The following is a 21,520-nucleotide window of genomic DNA, read 5'->3' as shown; positions in this document are numbered from 1 at the left end:
TTTCTTAGGAAAGTCTAAGTAACATTAGCCAACATTTAATTTCATCAATAACAAGGAACCACCAAGCAAGGCACAACAGGGAGTGGGGAGTGACATTGATAATATGAATATGTACACCATGGAGGCTTTGACCTCGTCACTACCCATAAGAAAATACCAAGCTCAGTAAAGCAGGGTGTGGGGAGTGATGATAATAACTTGCATACAGTAGATTAGTTGGATGTACAGTATGTATGAAGTGGGCTTGAGCTGACTGACTGAAGAAGCTTGCCAGCTTTGCTCATCTGAACAGACCTGCAGTTATTCCTATTTAAACTGTGGTAGGTGGCTAAATATGTCAATGATACATATGTATGTTGCAATATTATTTATTAAGTTGTTCAAGATATTAGTGGTAAGTAAAATCAAGTAGATAAGAACTTTTAGAAGCAGCCATAGTAAAAGTAATTGTGGTTATGTTGCCTGAAAAAGTAAATACAACTGGAAGTTTTAAAAACCTTTTTTTTTGTATGGACAAATCGATAAAAACTGCAAGTGAACTGTGCTGAGCTCCTGCAGCATCCTGTTCATTGCTTAATTGCCACACACACAGTTAAGCAGTGTGTGTGTGTGTGTGTGTGTGTGTGTGTGTGTGTGTGTGTGTGTGTGAACGTGGGTGGGTCCAGCCTCAGTTTCTCTGCAGCTTTTTGCTGAAGGAGAGAATGTGAATCTTTTTGCCCTCGTCTTTCTGCTGTCAAACCAACTTTTCAGACAAATCTGACATCTCCTCAACTTTACTCCAGTCTCTAGAGCATTACTGTCAGTGTGTGTGTGTGTGTGTGTGTGTGTGTGTGTGTGTGTGTGTGTGTGTGTGTGTGTGTGTGTGTTGTTGAATGCTTGGTTGAGCCAGAGTTTACAGTATGTCAGTCTGTGGGCTTTTTACACAGAATTCTCCAGTGAGTCCAGCCAGGGTCACTTTCTCTGTTGCTGTCAGAGTCTGGATTAAGAGTGGTTTGTGGGGAACATACAGCATATTACTAACTTTTAGCCTCACTGTTTGTCTAAGAATAGCTTTTGGAAGGGCTCCTGTAGGAGCGATTAAACCTCCTATCGAGTCTCTGCCAGAATGAGACGTAGTTTTCTTGAGAACCTGGAGACTCATTTCAACATTAATTAAAAGAAGCAGCACTGAAGGGTCCAGCTGAGCTCAGTGTGGAGTGTTCATTTGACTTGTGGGGAACTGAAATGAGGCTTTACAGAGTCCATTATGAAAACTCACAGTTAATATCTGTTCATGAACGGCTGTGCAGATCATAAGTCATTCTGGTCTTCACACATGCATTCCTCTTCTTTCACAGAGACGTTTTACACTCACATTCATTCATTCATAGCTTTTTTCCCTCTTATACACATTTTTCCCTCTTATACATTCATTGCATTTCCTTTTCACAAGCATGTATTTTCACTCTCCCGGATATAATGTTGGCAGTTACCGTTTCTGCAAACCACAGATATGTTGACAGTTGACATTTGTACAGAATGTGGCATATGACATTCACATTACATGCTTATTTGCTGACTTTTACATTGGGAGGTGGAGGTGATGTAGGGCCCTATAAAATCTGTTTTATTTTTTCCCAAATTCCGTTTTATTTTTTCCCAAATTCCATTTTTTCCGTTTTAATTTTTGGGAATTCCGTTTTTTCCGTTTTAATTTTTGGGAATTCCGTTTTTTCCGTTTTAATTTTTGGGAATCCCGTTTTTTTACGTTTTACTCTTATTTTACAACCAAAAACAGTGTGTTTTAATGTGAATGACTAAAATGTACACAAATTAAATATAAATTAACTTAAATTTATTGAGGTGACAAACAACACCTTTCCTCAATACTGTACCGTACAGTACATTAAAGTCCATCAAAAACAAGCAGTAAGTAATGAAACTTTAGTTGACTTGTCATAAAACAACCACCAAACATTTTAAACTTCTTCAAAAGTAACTTAAACAAGTTATTTAAGCTATAGGACTAGTTAGTCCTTGTGAGCTACTCTCTCTTCAAGTTTCCCACCTATCAGAAGCCCTTTTTAGATAGAATAGGCGGCACATTTGCTCCAAGGTAAGGGCGGCAATCTGCCGCCTTGTCTTTCTAAAAGGGAGGCCTAATATTCCTCCTTTTCCAAAAGCCGCCACTTGGCCGCCAATGGGGTAGGCGTAAACATGTGACGTGACGCGTTATTGCAAGCCAACAATGCTGCAGTTCAACGGCCAACCGCAGTTTAACTCCGTGGGGTGCTTTCCAGCTGTCTATCTAGTGACAATACCAGATGTTTTTTTGAGGAGACCTAGTGAACTCGCCAGCCGTTTTTGTCAAGACAAACCATGTTTGTGCCTAAACCTAAGCAGACCATAAGCACAGCATTGTGATGGGAGAGAAATTGAAAATTAAACCCAAACAAATGGCTGCAACATAAAAAAATAAAATTTCTGCGGTTTTGCAGAAATGTTCTTAGCTAACATTTATTCTGGCAATTGGGTTGGCAGGCATGACATAACTGATCTCTAAGCTGGTTCACTGAAAACTGCATTTGAACCTCAAAACAGTGCCCCATATTTTTAAGCAGGTCTCAAATGTGGAAATCCCATCAGTCCAGCCATCCTTAAGCCTTCACAGATATAAAATATATTGTAGACTCAGACATAAAAGACATTTTTCTGTTGGTTAAAATTGATTCAGTTAATTAACAGAAGTTTCCCTCCAGCCTCAAGGTCACTCCTGGTGATTCCTGTAAAGTGTAAAGACAGAACAGATCGTCCTCTGGGGTTTGGTAACTGTACAATAGAATTTTATTTTTGACATTGTGAAATATTCATTTCACTGGCTGCAGTTATTCCAGGAAAGTTTCTGATCCATGAAGGGCTGCTGGACAGGACCTTTACTACTACTTCAGAGAAAAGAAAAAAGTCCTAACTTTAAAAGTTTCAGCTACTGTGAACGTGGACACACACACACACACACACACACACACACACACACACACACACACAATCTCTCTGTCTGATGAAGGCCTACTACAGTATTTTACTCTTTTCAATTCAAGAAGTTGACACAAATAGTAAATATCTATTCATTCAATCACACATAAATTCACTCACTCATTCATTTACTCACTATTTTATTCATTCAGCAATCCATTTTTACTGTCAGTCATATATTCCTTCAGTCAGCCATCACTTATCTATCAATTCATGCATTCAGGTATTCAGTCAGTTATTAATTTTGTGAAATCATCCATTCATCTGTTCATTCATGCATCACATTATTATATTATTATTATATTATTGTAGCTTGAATTAGCAGCTGTTCTCTCTGCCTCATCCCTCTGTCACACACCTGTGATGATGTCACCGAACAGCGGATAATTGCTGCTAATCTTCTCAGATTCCCATGCTCTGGTGTTCTGCACAGAGTCGCTGTAGTAACGGGATGATTACCCCCTTAGACACAAAAACAGAATCATAATCATCAGCTCTGTTACACCCTGGAACCGTCTTCTCCTCTCCTCCATCTCCTAAAACATCATTCCAACTTCACCTGATGCTCCGCCCACCTCATCAGGAACACATCGTCCAATTAGACAGAGCGGTAAACAGCCAACCTCAGATTGGACCAGGGAGGGTCCTGTGGCCAAGGAACTTAAAAAAGAAGGAAAAGTCATTGCGTCACTGAATCTGTCCTTGGTGCCAGACTGTGGTGCCGGCTGTATTGAAGTCAATGGGAGATGCATGGAAAAACATGCTAAAACCCAATCTGCATCGTATTTCTTCTGATAAAAAATGTGTACAGAAAATGAAAACACACACTTCAGACAGTAGGTTAACAACTGATTTTATTTTTATCAACACTCTATTGTTATTAGACTTTGTGTTCGAAAAGAGTGTAATAGCAGTCTCAGCAGTAATTGAACTCAGTCGGACCCGCCCTGTTTGATCACAATATTATCTGCCCTGTCAATCATTTGGGGAAAAAAATCAGTGGTTAAATTACTCTCTCAACTGTGGTCTTTCATTTTGTGGAGACATTTCAGAATCAGAAGTCATAAGACATAGATATGTTGGGTTGTAGTGTGTTTCTCCATGCATCTTCCATTGACTTTAATTCAGCTGGCACCACAGTCTGCCACCAAACCAAGATTTGGTGATGTAATGACCCTTCTTGCATTTTATTTAGGTTCCTTGCCTTTGCCCAGAAGGTCTTGATTTTGATCCCAGAATACATCGTTTTTCCCTTTGAAATGTTCCTGAAGTGTTCTGTCCATATTCTGCGATAGAAGAAAGGAAAAAGAAAGAAAGATTGTTTTCTTAGCATTCAATAACTACATCTTCCATAATGCTTGCTGTATCTGGGGTCTTCAACAAAAAGGGGGAAAAAAGCATTTTCCTGCATATATACAGTATGGATATAAATTGCATTATAATGAAATAGGTTATCATTCCCAATAAAATGGTAGTACAAAATAAATCAAATTTCTATGAGTATTGCTGTATTATTGATGCTCTAAGCCTGCTTAATATGACATTTATAGGATTGTAAAGAGTGAGGGGGACATGGCCCCATCACCAGTGGGAATGACACCCTTGAGTGATCTTTTTATTAATGCAAAATCATTTGGTAACCATGGTAACACTTCCACACGTCAGCACACAAGAGCATTTTGAAATGCTGTGTATTGAGCTGAAATATTTCGGTTTTTTTTAATTCCTAAAGTTTTATGCTGTAATTGTTGAATTAGTCAACACATGAATCAATAATGAAAAAAGTGTTCATCATCATGGATTTTTTTTTATTCGACCAGACAAAATGAATTTAACTACAGCTGTGGAAAATGTTTAGCTGTAAGTGAAATAATCATCTTTTCTGTACTTATCATCCGAGCATAATCAAATCATTCTGTTTCAATGCTGTTTCTCTGTTTATGGAGCAATAAATAAATACATTTTCATCTATCTTTAATCCCTATAGTACTGTCAAGACTTGTTGGTCAATAATTTATTGGTCAATGGCTTCTACTGTCTGTGAGTGTCAGCGTTACAATTGGATCACAGACTGTGGCGCTTTAATACTGAGCAGTTGTCTCAATGTCTTTTACATTTTCTGGGTACACAGAGACCCCAGTGCTCAAACATATCTCCATGAGTATTTTTAATATATTGTTCTAAAATCTGACAGCCGTTTATTTTCTGAACACACACATGCACACTGCATGGTGCAGCATGGTGCTGCATGTTGTATTACAGAGTAAATAGAGACAGTCTGGCCTCCATGTGATTGCTCCTTTTACCCAGAGGACATTAACACACTCACACACACACACACACACACACACACACACACACACACACACACACACACACACACACACAGTTGCTGTGGTTGCAGCCCTCACCCAGAGGACATGAACAAACAATCACAGATTGAATTCAGGGAGTGTTTACTCACCTGGCCCTCTGTATGCGTGTGTGTGTGTGTGTGTGTGTGTGTGTGTGTGTGTGTGTGTGTGTGTGTGTGTGTGTGTGTGTGTGTACGTGCGTGCGTGCATGTGGAGGTCACAGGGTGAATGAGGTGTTCTGTATGCAGCTCTCACACTGCAGCTCAGCGTACGGAAACAAAAGAGCAACCCACTGAATTAATTCTTGATTCAGTTTAAGTTTTTTTTTTTTTTCTCAAAGCTTTGTCATCCATCGATTGGACAAACTGCTCAGCAGTACAAAGGACTCTAAGTACACAGGGAAATATGATTTTACTGTTGGTACTTGTCTGTACTGTATCAGCAACACACAACTTCTAAATAACTCCTCCTGTATGCAGAGCAAGAGAAAAGTTTTGGCAGTCTGAGGTATGAGAAGTTGAAAAATGGTCCAGGAAGTCCAGTATGAGTAACACACAAGATTTAATATTCATCAGAAGACACCAAACATGGATTCAGCACTTTTGCAAGATGACTTTATGATCCATTTTGCTTTTGAATCACAGCTTCTTTACTCTGAGCTCCACTTTCATTAGGCATCAGCCTGAGGTTTACATTTACATTTACAAAGGGCGACACACACTGACAGCGCATGATGCATACCAAAACATTCGTACTCATTGTTTTATAATAGCAGTGTCTTAACGTGTCGTCTGGTTTATGCACACAGCTCATGATCCCCCGGGAGGAGATGGAAAACATTTGCTTAGCCTGCTGCCACAGTCGCACACGCACCATAACATTTAAGTGAAAAAGCTTAAGATTCCAATGCAACATTCTTGGACAGAACAGTAAAAAAGAAACTAAACTAAACGTCTTCTCGTTTTCTTTGATTTTAACCACCTTTGAATTTTCACTTCTGTTAATTTACTCTTTGTGAAAGTTATTCATTGTGTCCCTTGGAAGGAAAGTCATTTAAAATAGGAAACACCTGCAAATAAAGTGACAAGCAGGAGTTTAGTCTAAATAAAGGTGAAACAAGAACTATATTCTCTAAGTCAGTTTTCATGCATTCTACAACTAGAGGACAACAGAACTTTCAAACTCACACTGAATTCCACCGAAAGATTCTAAGTTATCAGGACTGACTCACTTATTGAGGCAGCAGAAGTGCTTGGTGTGAAGGATTACACAAAGAATGTGCTGATTTCTTATTTACTATACCAAATATTATAAGTTGGAATTTCTTTTGTACAGTGTATCATAAACTACAGAATGTATCTCTGTAGTAACAGCATGAGCAATAGTAGATATAAGAGGTAGTACGAATGTTACTATTTAATAGTGTTGTGGCAACGGTTGTGGTAACAGAGATTTAATTATTATGATCAATTAAGTAATATTAGCAGTATTGTCGTGTTGGTATTATTGCAGTATTTGTTCATTATGTTTCCCTCAAACGTCTCTGCTTCTTGTGATTATCACTGTCCTTTTGGTTATTATAAGTACTTATTATTATCAGTGCTGTCTTCATCAGCTTTCTGCAGACCTCCCTGTGTTTTCCCCATGTCCTCTGAGGGAAAATTAAAAAAGACGAGGCTCTTTGCCTGTTTGAAGGCTGTGAACGAGGCCACGTCTTCTCTTGCCTTGCTGCTATATGTCAACTACATCTGAATACAAAGCAGCTGCAGGAGGGATTTCTGCTCCCAACATTTTCTGCTCCACTCAGACAGAGAAAAAACAGAAGATGAGTCAATGTTACAGTACAGCCTGAGGCCACTTCACCTCTAATTTACACAAGGAATGAAAGTACATCTGAAACCAGCTTAATTGATCCATGGAGTCCATTTAGTTCAGTGAGCGCTGTGAAGGAGATGAAATTTAACAACTTAATGAACACAGCAGACTGTGGTTCAGCTGCTTCGTTAGCAGCAGGTGGAGAGTGGACTTAGAACAATCATTTTCAATGTAGGTCTGATGTCAACCACTCGCTGGATTTTACATTAAGTGGTTATCGGTATAAAGATAAGGCTGCAGTACTAGTAGCCCTAGTTTTTTGCAGCAGTTTTCATACTTGTAGCAATAAGAGCTGAGGCCGCAGGAAAAAGTAGAGTTTGAACCTGTTACAGAAGCAGTGACAAAGTGGCAGTGGTAGCAATAGCAGTAGTAGCAGCAGTGGCTGTGAGAGAAGTAGCAACAGCGGAAATAGAAGCATTGGCATCATCAGTAAAGACAGTAGTAGAAACAGCAGTAATTCTAAGTGCTGTATCGTAGGCAACTGGACGTGTTTCAGTTTCTTGAAGACGTTTCACCTCTCATCCAAGAGGCTTCTTCAGTTCTAACTAACTGGAGGAGTTGCAGGGTTTTAAACTCTGTGTGGGAGTGTCCTTACAGAGTCGTTAAGGACACGTGTGAGCTCTGAGTTTCAGAGTCGTTAGGGCCACTTGTTGGTCAAACCAGCCTTCATGTGGGTTGCTAAGGCTAGGTGAGCCCAGGTGTGAATGGTTGTTAAGCTATCTGGGGAGAGAACTCAGTTCTGCATTGTAGGTGGGTGATAAGTAATGTCTTAGGCCACCTCCTCTGTCGTTCCACTTTGACATAGATGGATTCCTTTACTCCTCTTTCAAACCATCTGTCTTCTCTGGACAAGATGTTTACATTGTTGTCCTCAAAGGAATGATTTTCCTCCTTCAGATGTAAGTGGACAGCAGAGTCTTGACCTGAGGAGTTGGCCCTCCTGTGTTGTGCCATTTGTTTATGGAGAGGTTGTTTTGTCGCCCCAATGTACAAATCTGTGCAGTCCTGGCTGCATTGAACAGCATAAACTACATTACTCTGTTTATGCCTGGGTGATTTGTCCTTAGGATGGACAAGTTTCTGCCTCAGTGTGTTGGTAGGTTTAAAGTGAACCGCGATATGATGTTTATTAAAGATCCTCCTGAGTTTCTCAGATGTTCCCGCGACATAGAGAATGACATTGTTGTTACGTTTTCTCGTCTTCTCCTCTCTGTCTGCTCCTCTCTGTTTTGACAAAGGTCCAGTTTGGATAACCACAGGTTTTAAGTGCTCCCCTGATGTGCTTCTGTTTCTTCTTCTTCCCCTCTGACTTAGTGGGCACGGTCTCAGCCCGATGGTTTAAGGTTCTGATGACCCCCAGCTTGTGCTCCAGTGGGTGATGAGAGTCAGACAGCAAATATTGATCTGTGTATAGACTTTCTGTACACCTCAATGTTGAGGCTTCTGTCTTCTTCAATGTGTACTGCACAGTCCAAGAGGGGAGACTGTCTCCTCTGACATCTTCCCGTGTGAACTTGATGTTATTGTCCACAGTGTTTATATGTTCTGTGAAGGCTTCCACTTTCCTTGCTCTGATTTTGAGCCAGGAGTTGTCCACATACCTGAACCAATGGCTAGGAGCAGTTCCTGTGAAGGTTATCAAGGCTCTGCTCTCAACTTCTTCCGTGTAGAGGTTGGCCACTATTGGGGACACCAGTGAGCCCATGGCACAGCCGTGCTTCTGTCTGTAGAAACCTTCACTGTACTGGAAGTAGGTGGTCGTCCTGTGTCATCCTAACAGCTTCTTGAGTGGGAACGCGTGTAAAAAGTGATGTGACAAACCATTGTTTCCATTGGGTCCAGTGTTATCGCTCTCACCTTGTTGGTGAAATCCTGTCAGATTTGATGTGGTGTTGAGTGTTAGCAACCAGAGGAGCTAGGATACTGGCTAAGTGCTTGCCTACTGCTGCTGGTGGGTCTGAGTGGTGCTCCTTCCTTGTGTATCATGGGGAGCAACAGTAGTAGAAGTAGTAGAAGTATTACCAAATAAACAGCAGTAGTAACAGCATTAGGATTAATCACTAGCTCCATTCACACTACCCTTTCGGGAATCATGCGCCGATTCTCCGCATCGTCCTCTGTGTGAAAGTTTCAGATGTGGAGAGGAGGGACAGTTTCGCTGCGGCTCTGATCCGCCTCCGGAGGTAGTATGAGAGGCACAGCAGAGGTCTGTGTGAATGGAAAAGCTGGCGACGCAGAGCGAGGCGTGTTGATCTGATGGTGTTCACAGTGTGACAGCTAAACGGGTCCTTCACTCATCAATTAAAAGAGAAATGACCTGCGAAGCAACGTTACAGGACCAAACAACAGTAACATAGTAACTGGTCGTGTCTTTGGCAACTTATATGAGGAAAATAATACAGCAGTTATACATGGAGGGGTGTCTGTCATCCTGTCTGTCATCCTGTCTGTCCTACCAACTCTTTGTCACATTTCTGCCCAAAAAACAGCGTCTGTCCCCAGCAAAAAACTGTAACTCACCAAGTGTTTGTCTCCTTCCACTATTGTTTCCAGCGTCCTGTTTACTGATGTATTTATGTAATTATGTAATTTAGAGAAAAACGTAACTTTGTCACTTTCCAGGATGTTTGGTGGGTCAGGATCTCATTAACAACACATTATAACAGCATCCATATGATTATAAACAGTCAGCAGGTACATGTTTAGATTAACAGGAGGACACTGGGGGAAACACGTTGAAAAAAACACACAGACGTCATCATCCTGACGTGTACCGTCACGCCTCTTTCGGATCCGCAGCGCCGGAATGCTGTATGAATTGACACACTGGTGCATCTTTACGCCAGAGCTGCTTGGCTCTGTGTGAACAAACAACGGTGGGGAATTGGTGAACCTCCGCTGCGGAGATAATGCGGAGTCTCTGTGTGAATAGGGCTATTAGCAACAGTGATAACAGAAGAATTACAGTAGGAGAAGCAGCAGTAATAGAAGTATTTGAAAGTAGTAATAACGGTAAGAGCAGCAACAGTATTAAAAGTATTAGCATCTGTAATAAAAGCAGTTGTAACAGTCTTAGCAGTAGCAGATGGTATTGTAATAATAGATGTTGCAGTGACACTTTTTACTTACTACAATATTAATAACAGTAGTAAAATCCAAAGAAGGTTACACATTTAGTAGTCATGGTGTGTTGCTGGTGGTGGTGTTGTCCTCCTTCATGGATGGTTTGCCTCTTTGCGTCTCTGTGGGAGTTGTTCCAACATGAATTTTACTTCTATATCGTTTCCATGGATACCTCACATCCAACTGTGTCCTGTCAAAGTGGCTAATTAGTTAATGAAGCGTGTGGTAACTGACCAGGAAGAGGGAGAGAGAGAGTATATGGAGGAATTTGGCCGACACACACATTTATTCAGTCTCTCTCTCCATCCCTCTGCATCTCTTCTCCTCTCCCTCCTCCCTCTCAGTAATCAGTTCTGCTGTAATCAATTAGCAGGATGAGGAGCAGCAGAGGGAACAGGTGCAGCTAAATGTTAATGAATTCCTCTGTGGCCGTCGTCACAGTAACACTGGCTGAATATTTAAACTGCTCATTGGCCTGATGGCTTACACCACAGCTGATGGAGGGATACACACACACCATCACTCTGAGTGTGTGTGTCTGTGTGTTTGTACTAATACGACCACAACAACAGATGTGTGATACAATCTGTACATGTGTAAGTGGTCATCTGGTTCTGAGCTGTGTGTGTTTTGTACAAAATGATAATCCAATTCAATTTTTTCCTGGAAATTTTACCACAGCAACAGAAAATACCAGATTCTGGTAGGCTGGCAGGATTCTCTTATCACACCAACAGTGATACATGCAAACAATTACATTCACTGTGTCTCACAAATAGTGTGCATCCTTGAGGCCTAATAAACAAGTTAAATTAATTCCCATCACAAAACTTTTGTGAAGCACATGTCCTAGTTCACGTACATGAGACAGTCTAACAAAACAGGAAACCACTCAAAAACACAAACATTGCGTCACACTACCACTGTTGGTCAAAAATGTCCTTATTATTGGGCCTATAGACCTTAATGTCAGTCATTTTCCTCTGTCACACACAAGCTCAAATGCTAGGATTTTTCTACTGTGTTCCAGGTTGCAAGTCAGAAATCTAACAAATTGTTATAATTTCATAGCTTCCCTTGATCGTCAACTGAAAATATGACGGTTAGTGAAAGTCTGGAGGGGCATTGTGCCATATTTCATGGTAAAACAACATATTTGAATACCCATTAGCTAATGTTAGCATTCAAACACTTCCTATTTGAAATTACCATTTCATTATATCTAGTGTATCATATCTTGTCACAAGTACAGCCTGATGTCACTCTCAATCTTCACTCGCCATTGTCTTTTCAGTTTGTAATCTTTCAGGAAGTGTTGAAATGATTTTCAACAATTAATCTGATTCCTTACATTCCGGACGTGCAACCTGGAACACAGCAGTACGACATTTGCACGTCCCACCATTCCTTTTTATAGGGCGCCCCCCTCTGGCTAGATGACCTACTCCCCACACACTATAAACTTCATAATAACTTACTGATAATCAGCCCTTTAAGGGTGTTTGTGATGCTTAAACATTTGTTTATTGTTTTGCAGCATGTCAGATATTAAATTAATGTACTTTTAATCTACACCAGAGATCAGAATAGACTATCAAATACACTGTTTTCTTAATCGTCTCCAACCTCATTGTTGATCATTAAGTCAATTAAAGTGATTAAAGTGTATTTCCATCAGAAGGCAGGTAAAGAGAGAGAGAAAGAGATGGATCAAGGTTTGATTTATTTTCTAGTTCATAAACCTTCATTAATATTGAGCCCAGCTAACAAACACACACACACAAACACACACACACACACACACACACATGCAGGGTCATACTGATAATATCAGCCGAATGGTTGGTGGCAGGTGCCTCACGGAGCAGAGCTCACTGGGGGCCGAGTAAACATCTGTTGTGTGTATCGCTCTCTCTCTCTCTCTCTCTTTGTGTGTTTGTGTGTTTGTGTGTGTGTCATAGGTGGGTTGTTAACATGCAAATAACGCAATTAAAATTCATGCAACACACAACCAAACACACACACACACACACACACACACACACACACACACACACACACAGATAGAATATGTGATACACACTCACACACACAGAGACACAAACAAACAGTGGAATTCAAGCTTCCAATTCAAGCTGGTCAGATTTATACTCTCTCTACACACCGTGCTGCAGTGAAAACACACTTGCTCACACATAATGCTGCATTCACGTCTTGTTGATAAATAGCTGCACGTGGTTGCAGGATCATGTAAAATTTCTACCTATATTTTTATATTTTTTATATCATGTGAAACTGTTTATGATTTTGAAATCTCTGGAGAGTGTATGCATGGCCACCATATGGCTTTAATGATCACACTCTTCAGTTTCATTTGGTTAATTTTTGTTACTCCTAAATACATCAAAGTTGAATTGATAAAGAACTATAGATGCTTTCTGTATTTTAGTCTTTTAATTTTATGTTTCAAATATAGTCATAAGATAATGGACAACAGATTGAAATTTACATGAGAACTCACTCACTCACGTAAAACATAAAATTAACACAGACAAGTCATTCGAATCATCATGTTTCAAATGAAGTCAAGTCACAAGTCTTCAACTTCCAAGTTCAAGTCAAGTCTCAAGTCGCCCATTGTCTCATGATCCACCCATGAGAATGTTTTGCAGCTTGATTAATTTATGTGTTGCTGTTGTTTATTTATTTATTAATTTGTTGTATCTCTCTGCTGTTATTTTATTGTCTTTTAGAGTATCAAGGTGTCATGGCAGCCGCCTCCACGCAGTGCCCAGAATGGCATCATTACCGCCTACAAGATAAAATACAGGAAGACTGGTCGCCGTGGAGACCAAGAGGCCATCGAACCCAATAACTTCTGGTATCTGTTCACAGGTGAGGCTCCACAGGTTGATTTCATCTTTGTATAGTTTGTTTGGAATTGGAAGTCTTGGTAATTTACTGTAAATATTTATAGTTTCCCTCTTAAAAATATACTTTAATACTGAATAATACAGGACTTAACATTTGCCCTAATCTTTTCTTCTAAATACACCTGGTAAAACTGTGTTTTGTCTTGTTGTTTTGGCCAAACAAGGACCTAGATTCTGCCAGACGATCGTTTCCCTCTGTGAGGATTTAAATGGAACAGATAAATGTTTTCACTGAGCGTCACCTAAGGCTGACAGACATGCACGTTCACACGGAAAAATCCACAAGATGTGCGTGTGTGTGTGTGTGTGTTTGTCTCTCTCTCTCTCTCTCTCTTTCTCTCTCTCTCTCTCTCTCTCTCTCTCTCTCTCTCTCTCTCTGTGTGTGTGTGTGTGTGTGTGTGTGTGTGTCTGCATTCAAACTGCCACAAGCTATTATTTCAATTTGAGGTGTGCAGAATTTGAATGAAACTGATCTTCCTTTTCATTATTTTCCAGTGATGGTTATCTTCATCTGTTTGTCTGCTCAGAATTTCATTCCCCACTGGCAGGTGTTTGTGTGTGGCTGTCAGCAACAATCACTCCTTTTTACTGTCTGAGAATAAGAAACTGGAATTTCATTAGATTAAATAAAACTTTGCAGCTTCAATGAGGAGATTTATGCATGACACATTAACCATCCAATCACGGCTTTTAGACTCCTGAAGCTAGTCAAACTTAAAAAGGATAGATCTGGAGAGAGCAGTGGAATAGGCAGAGCTGTGACTTCCAGAAGTATTTAAACCCATTGTAAACTCCCAGAAGATGACAAAGTCATTGTTTTACTAGTTGCAAGCAAGTCTTAAGTCTTGGCCGTAAGTCCAGAGTCAAGTCCCAAGTTGTAAACAAGTTCCAAGTCAAGTTTAGTACAGTCATGTTTTGGTGGAATAGTTGAATGTGGGTAGTGAAGCCCTGTTTTTTAAAATGGCTAAATCCCCTTGAAACAAAATGTCTGCTAGCTTGTTAATGATGATATACCGAGGTATAGGCAGTTATCATATAATGTACATTTTATTTTCTATTGTACTGAATTTTACTGAATTAGTTTTACAAAATAAGTTTCATGTCAGGAGCACTGTTTACAGGAGCACTGTTTACAGGAGCACTATTTACAGGTGCACTTTTTACATGTGCAATGTTTACAGGTGCACTTTTTACATGTGCAATGTCTACAGGAGCACTTTTTACATGTGCAATGTTTACAGGAGCACTTTTTACATGTGCAATGTTTACAGCAGCAATGTTTACAGGAGCAATGTTTACAGCAGCAATGTTTACAGGAGCAATGTTTACAGGAGCAATGTTTACAGCAGCAATGTTTACAGGAGCAATGTTTACAGCAGCAATGTTTACAGGAGCAATGTTTACAGGAGCAATGTTTACAGGTGCAATGTTTACAGCAGCAATGTTTACAGGAGCAATGTTTACAGGTGCACTGTTTACAGGTGCAATGTTTACAGCAGCAATGTTTACAGGAGCAATGTTTACAGGTGCACTGTTTACAGGTGCAATGTTTACAGCAGCAATGTTTACAGGAGCAATGTTTACAGGTGCACTGTTTACATGTGCAATGTTTACAGGTGCAATGTTTACAGCAGCAATGTTTACAGGAGCAATGTTTACAGGTGCACTGTTTACAGGTGCAATGTTTACAGCAGCAATGTTTACAGGAGCAATGTTTACAGGTGCACTGTTTAGAGGTGCACTTTTTACATATGCAATGTTTACAGGTGCACTGTTTACATGTGCAATGTTTACAGGTGCACTGTTTACATGTGCAATGTTTACAGGTGCACTGTTTAGAGGTGCACTTTTTACATGTGCAATGTTTACAGGTGCACTGTTTACATGTGCAATGTTTACAGGTGCACTGTTTAGAGGTGCACTTTTTACATGTGCAATGTTTACAGGTGCACTGTTTACATGTGCAATGTTTACAGGTGCACTGTTTACAAGAGCACTGTTTACATGTGCAATGTTTACAGGTGCACTGTTTTGTGCAATTAATGAGGTAAGGAATTTTCATACCATGCCACGAGTACTTCAAGCTTAAAATATCACCTCCTTTCAAAGTTTGGAAAGCCCATTTATTTATTGATTCACTCATCTACCAACTGAAATATTTTAAAATGCTTACAACAAATAATACAATCACGAAGCTTGTAATTAATTAGAATATTTTTTTAATTGCTTGACAGCTCTAATAACAACAATAATGATAATAATAAAAACAGTAACTGTGAGTTACCATATACCATGATACAGTGAAACTGTCATATTTTCTGAGATGGTTATTGTACCATGAAAATTTCATACCAATTTAACCCTAGTGACCAGATTAGTAATGTCATTATAAAAGCATGTGTTATAATAACCATAGAAATATGTATAACAGTGTAGAAGCTGTGTGGTTCATACATACAATAGCATAGGTAGATATGTTCAGTTATAATGACGTGCTCTTTCTCTTTCTGTCTCTGTCTCTGTGTCTCTCTCTCGCTCCAGGTCTAGAGAAGGGCAGTCAGTACAGTTTCCAGGTAGCAGCCATGACAGCCAATGGAACAGGACCAGTCAGTGACTGGTACACTGCTGAGACGCCAGAGAACGACCTTGATGGTAAGAACAGAGGTAGAGAGAGAGAGAGACAGAGAGAGAGAGAGAGAGAGAGAGAGAGAGAGAGTGTGATAGCAGCTATCTGTACAACAGCATATACCTCCATAAATACCACTGTCCCAACACACACATAAATATTTAACCAGTTAAAGGCTGAGATGGATAGATGGAGGGTAGGGGAGGAAGGATGGGACGGTTGGAAAGGGGAGGTGGAGGTGGAAGAAAGAGGAAAGGAAAAAGAAGAGGAAAAGAAAGAAAAGGAAGGGTATTTGACAAGATATTACCAGAGTATAAAATTGAACTGCATTTCCACAAAAGAGATTTTTCTCAAACATTAACAGTAACAGAAAGGAAACTACGTAAACCATCCTATTTTGTATCTCTAAGCAGTATACAAACGTTTATAAAATGATTCATGTATGTAGCAAAAGTACCCAGGAGTTTCCTGCCCTTGCTTTCGCCTTCAAGTCTCTGCCGTTATATGAGGTCAGACAATGACACAAGCTGTATTGCTTACTATTTAGATGTGTGTAGGCTATTAACATAGACTGAATCCCAGGAAATTGTTGCTGTTCTCATTAAAAAAAATTAAAATCTTCCCCAAAAAAACAAATAACATACATTTATTAGTTAAGTGGTTATGAATGCATTTGAAAACACCTTTAACTCCTAGGCATCCATAGGTGGAGGCTGCTGTACAGAACATTCAATTCTGCAAAACACATTTGTAACATTATTAAAAGTTATAACTGTTGAGAACTACTTTACATTAATTAACACTTAAAATGTCTACCACATCAAAGTGTGTTGTACATCATAATTCTCCGTGCAGTATACTGATAAGCTAATTACAGAGGGTTAAAGTAAAGTGTTAGAGGACATTTGATAATCAAAAAAAAAAAAAAAAAAACATCATTCCCCTTAGATGATTTTTATGTAGGGCACCATCCTCAAGACAAACTTTTTTAACTTTGTACTTTTTATATAAAAGAACAGGAGAGTCGTCCTATCAATCAGACAGTCAAGTTTTCTTGTGTCTGATGAACATTTTCTCTACAAGCTGCCGCACCACCATCATTTGGCCCCAAATTGAAGGTTATGTGACTTGACTACTGCAAATTTCATGAAATGTCATTAATTAATCATTATCTGGGAAATATATTTTTTTTCACCCGAGAATGAAAAAAAGATTGAAAGAAAAGGAACAAGTGAGTGGAGAGAGATTTAACAAATGGGCTGCAGTTCTTGGGTTTGGTCACCAAATATTTTCTAGCACAATAATTAGAAATGCTGACCTCAGGCTAAAGCTCAGGAGGAGGACATCCTGATCAACAGGAAGCTGCTGAGATAAAAAACAAAACAAAAACAAAAAAACATCCATACTAACTGTGTTTTCAGGCCGAGAGACGCAAATCTCATTTCAATGGATTATCACTCAATAAAGTTATATGAAGCGTCTCCCTCTGAGGACTGAAAGCACACTAATCTGATCTAATCTGATGTTGAGGAATAACACAAAGTGTCAGGGCTGATTAATACACAGTTAACAGGGTTAGCATCTGTTAGCCCAATTGCTCTAAGTACCTGCTACTGCTAACAGGGTTAGCTTTAAACCTGCCAGTGGTGGAGGTAGGGGGCTGTAGCCAGGCAGACAAAAACTGAAGTCTAACGGAAACTTCCTGTTGTCTTCCTCTCTGGTATGACGTTCCTTTTTTTTTTACAGAAAGTCAAGTGCCAGATCAGCCCAGCTCTCTGCACGTCAGGCCACTTCCCAACAGCATCATCATGTCCTGGACCCCCCCCCTCAGCCCAAACATTCTAGTTCGAGGTTACATAATTGGCTACGGAGTGGGAAGTCCCTACGCCGAGACGGTCCGAGTGGACAGCAAGCAGAGATACTACTCCATCGAAAACCTAGGTAAAACAGTCTGCTTACAGTATATCTGTGAAGTTAGCAGGAAACTAGCTCAGTCAAAGAAAAAATACTACATCTTCCACAACTTCAAAGCAGTTTGATTTACAGTTGAGACATAAAAAATTTTCACAAAAACATTGCAGAAATATTTCATGCCATATTAGTGTAAATGAAAGGGTAAATTGACCTTGAGGTGGTCAATAGTTTTGTCGCAGCTTTTAGGGACTTGAAGCAGTGACGTTTGAGGGACGGGTACGGTGGTCAGGAAAAAAAAACTCACACTGCACAAGCGCGATTCTATCTTGACACTTTCTTAAGTCGTAACCCAACAGTCCACTCAGGGAGAATGGCCGGTTTGCCGTACCCAGCAGAACGCCAAAAAGTGTTAGCTACAGAAGTAGCTGTTGTAAGAGTTAAATGTTGCCTTGTGATTTCTTTTACGCTACTGTCGTGTGCCTCTCCCATCCCTGCTTTAAGTCTGCATTGCTAGCTGCCTAGGCTACACCTGGAGACCAGGAGACTTGAGGTTGGGATTATTTATTTGTATAAAGCACCAGGCTTAGTTGGGTAAGGGTTCAGCTTGGGTTATCAGAATCAGAATCAGAATTCCTTTATTAGTCCCACAAACGGGGAAATTTGTGCATGACAGCAGCCAAAGGACAGTTCAATATAACAATAAACAATAATAATAGTAAAAAATAAACAATATAATAAAAAGGTAAGAAAAAGAAATAGACTTGTATAAACATAATATGTACAAATATAAACAGTGTAATTATAGACAGTGTGGGCAGCGTATTGTTATTAATAAATAATAAAGATTAGTATGAAAATTGCCCAGTTAGTGCAAACCAAAATGAGAAATGAGTTTTATTGCACAGTGAGGTCTACTGGGAGCAGTGCTGATTGTAGAGTCTGACAGCAGCAAGAAGGAAGGACCTGTGATACCTCTCCTTTACACACTTGGACCTGCGATACCACTCCTTCACACACTAGTGCTGTGATAGTGTCCTGCAGTGGGTGGGACTCCTTCACCAGTCGTGGTGACAGCTTATTCATCATCCTGCTGTCTCCCACCACCTGCACTAGGTAAAGAGGGCATCCCAGGATGGAGCTGGCCTTCTTGATAAGTTTTTCAAGTCTCTTCCTATCTGCTGCCGAGATGCTGCTGCTCCAGCAGACTACTCCATAGAAAATGGCTGATGCCACCACAGAGTCATAGAAAGTCCTCAGGAGTGCCCCCTGCACTCCAAAGGACCTGAGCTTCCTCAGCAAATGGAGTCTGCTCTGACCTTTCTTGTATATTGCTGCAGTGTGATCAGTCCAGTCCAGTTTATTGTTCAGGTGAACTCCCAGGTACCTGTAAGATGCCACCATCTCAATGTCTGTTCCCTGGATGTTCACCTGTGTGCAGGGTTGTCTGTGCCTGCGGAAATCCACCACCAGCTCTTTGGTCTTCGAGGCATTGAGCTGGAGGTGGTTCCTCTGGCACCAGTCCACAAAGTCCCTAATAAGTTCTCTATAGGCTCTGTCATCCTCATCCCTGATGAGGCCGACGATAGCAAAGTCACCAGAGAACTTTTGTAGATGGCGGTGGGGTGATTGGTGGGAGAAGTCTGCAGTGTACAGGGTGAACAGGAAAGGGGCCAGGACTGTTCCCTGTAGGACCCTCATACTACAGACAACTGTACTACAGAAGCGGTGGGGGGCAGCAGAGATGACTGGGCGGGGGGAGGGGTGGGTGTCTGGTCAAACCTATTGAAGAATAGGTTCAAGTCGTTCACTCACGTCTGATCCCCAGCAGCCTGAGAGTCTGGTCTCCTCTGCCCTGAGATGGTTTTAAAGCTGCAGCTGGTCCTCCATCTTCCTCCTGTAGCTGTTCTTACCCTCTCGGATCTTCCTCCTCAGCTCCTTCTGCACAGCCTTCAGCTCCTCATTGTTGCCTGACCCTTAAGGCTCTCTTCAGGAGGGATAAAGGAGAGCCTTTATGTCAGGATTAATCCAGGGCTTGTTGTTTGAAAAACACTGTACAGTCCTGGTAGGTACGGTCTTATCCACACAGAAGTATATGTAGTCCGTTATGTAGCCTGTTAAACTGTCGATGTCCTCCCCATGAGAAACGCATGGTTCTTCCCACACAGTTGAGTCAAAACAGTCCCTCAGACTCCTCAGTCCATGCCTTAACTGTGTGGGTTTCCGTTGGTTGCCTGTTAACCAGGGACCTGTACACAGGCAGGAGATGCACCAGGTTGTGGTCAGATCTTCCCAGGAGAGGGAGGGGGGATGAGTTGTATGCCTCCTTGCTGTTGGCATAAAATAAGTCCAGCGTTTTATGTCTTTGGTGTGGTAGGTGACACACAGGGTGAATGTAGGCAGGGTGGAGCACAGAGAGGCATAATTGAAGTCCCCAGAGATCAGGAAGAGGGCCTGTAGGTGCTGTGTCAGCAGTGAGCTTGTTACTGAGTGGAGAACATCACAAGCTGCATCAACGTTAGCAGAGGGGGGGGATATACACTGCGATCACGATCGCCTGTGTAAACTCCCTCAGGAGGTAGTACGGCCTCATGCTAACTGCTAAAAGTTCAATGTCCTTACTGCAGACTTGTTCTTTAACAGTGATGTGCCCAGAGTTACACTGTCTGTCATTATCAAACACAGCCAGCCCTCCTCCTTTCCTCTTACTGCTCTCCGCCGTCCTGTCTGCCCGCAACAGTTGAAAACCATCCAGATCAGTGTCCGGGTTCAGCGCCGTTAGCCATGTCTCTGTGAACACCATAATGCTGCGCTCAAGGTAGTCCCTCTGATGCCGGGTCAGCGCTGTTAGCTTGTCCATCTTGTTGGGGAGAGAGCTTACATTCCCCATGATGACAGACCGGAGGACGGGTCTGTAGCGTCTCTTTTTGCTATGGTGAGCAGTTCCGGCACGGCACCTGCGCCTCCTCCTCTTCAGCACGCGCAGGACATCGGGCTGCTCGGGCGGCGGAGAGCGGTACTACAGAGGGCCAACAGCTGATCCCTACTGAAAACAATGGGGCGCCGGCTGTGTACAGGTTCCCTGGACACGGCGGAAAACAGCGAAAAAAGCAGTAGTACGACCAGAGCAAAGCAACTCTGGTCTCCATACTGCTCAGAGAGAGAGCTCCAAAAAGAAGTAAATAAAAACTGTGAGAAAGTACAAAAAGATATAGAAAAAAGGGAAAAAGCTCAAAGGTGAGCAAGAGCTGCTGTAACAGGCTGCCACTCACGCGGCGCCATCTTGAATGATATTATTTTTACTCTGGTTTCACATTTTATTTTAATTCATTACCAGATTACATAGCTGTTCCCAGCTAAATTTAACGGTTATAAATTGAATTGTTTACTGAGGTTTAATTTATATTTCAAAGTCATCTTCAAGCTGCCTACTATATTCCTCTGGAGAAGTACTGAATCTGATATGTAGACTTTAGTCTGGAATCGGTCTATAAAAATACCCATCATGCATCTGTTTTTTTGGCCAGGGTCAGGTCTCAGTTTCAGCAACTCTTCAGTCAAGTTGATAACCTCTGAAAATAAATTTTGGTGGAATAAACGTGGAAGTAAAAGTTATGTGACCTGATTTTGACTTATTTCAGTGGACTGCCTCAGCAGGTCAGCACCTTGCTGTGAATGTAAAATGC

The 21,520-nt window shown here is 41.0% G+C and overlaps 1 protein-coding gene across 1 annotated transcript in view; it reads left to right on the top strand.

Annotated features, from left to right (window-relative positions):
* dcc (DCC netrin 1 receptor) overlaps positions 1–21,520 on the top strand; it is a 341,027-nt gene that overhangs the window by 222,569 nt on the left and 96,938 nt on the right. Inside the window, exons 13-15 of the mRNA XM_084383879.1 lie at positions 13,118–13,259; positions 15,839–15,949; positions 17,670–17,864. Coding sequence (XP_084240005.1) covers positions 13,118–13,259; positions 15,839–15,949; positions 17,670–17,864 — 448 coding nt within the window. The remainder of the gene's footprint in view (positions 1–13,117; positions 13,260–15,838; positions 15,950–17,669; positions 17,865–21,520) is intronic.

This window comes from Pagrus pagrus (assembly GCF_965226575.1).
Source record: "Pagrus pagrus genome assembly, chromosome: 19".
In the NCBI taxonomy this organism is placed as follows: Eukaryota; Metazoa; Chordata; class Actinopteri; order Spariformes; family Sparidae; genus Pagrus; species Pagrus pagrus.
The sequence above is the reverse complement of the archived record's forward strand: the minus strand, read 5'-3'. Positions and strand labels throughout refer to the sequence as shown.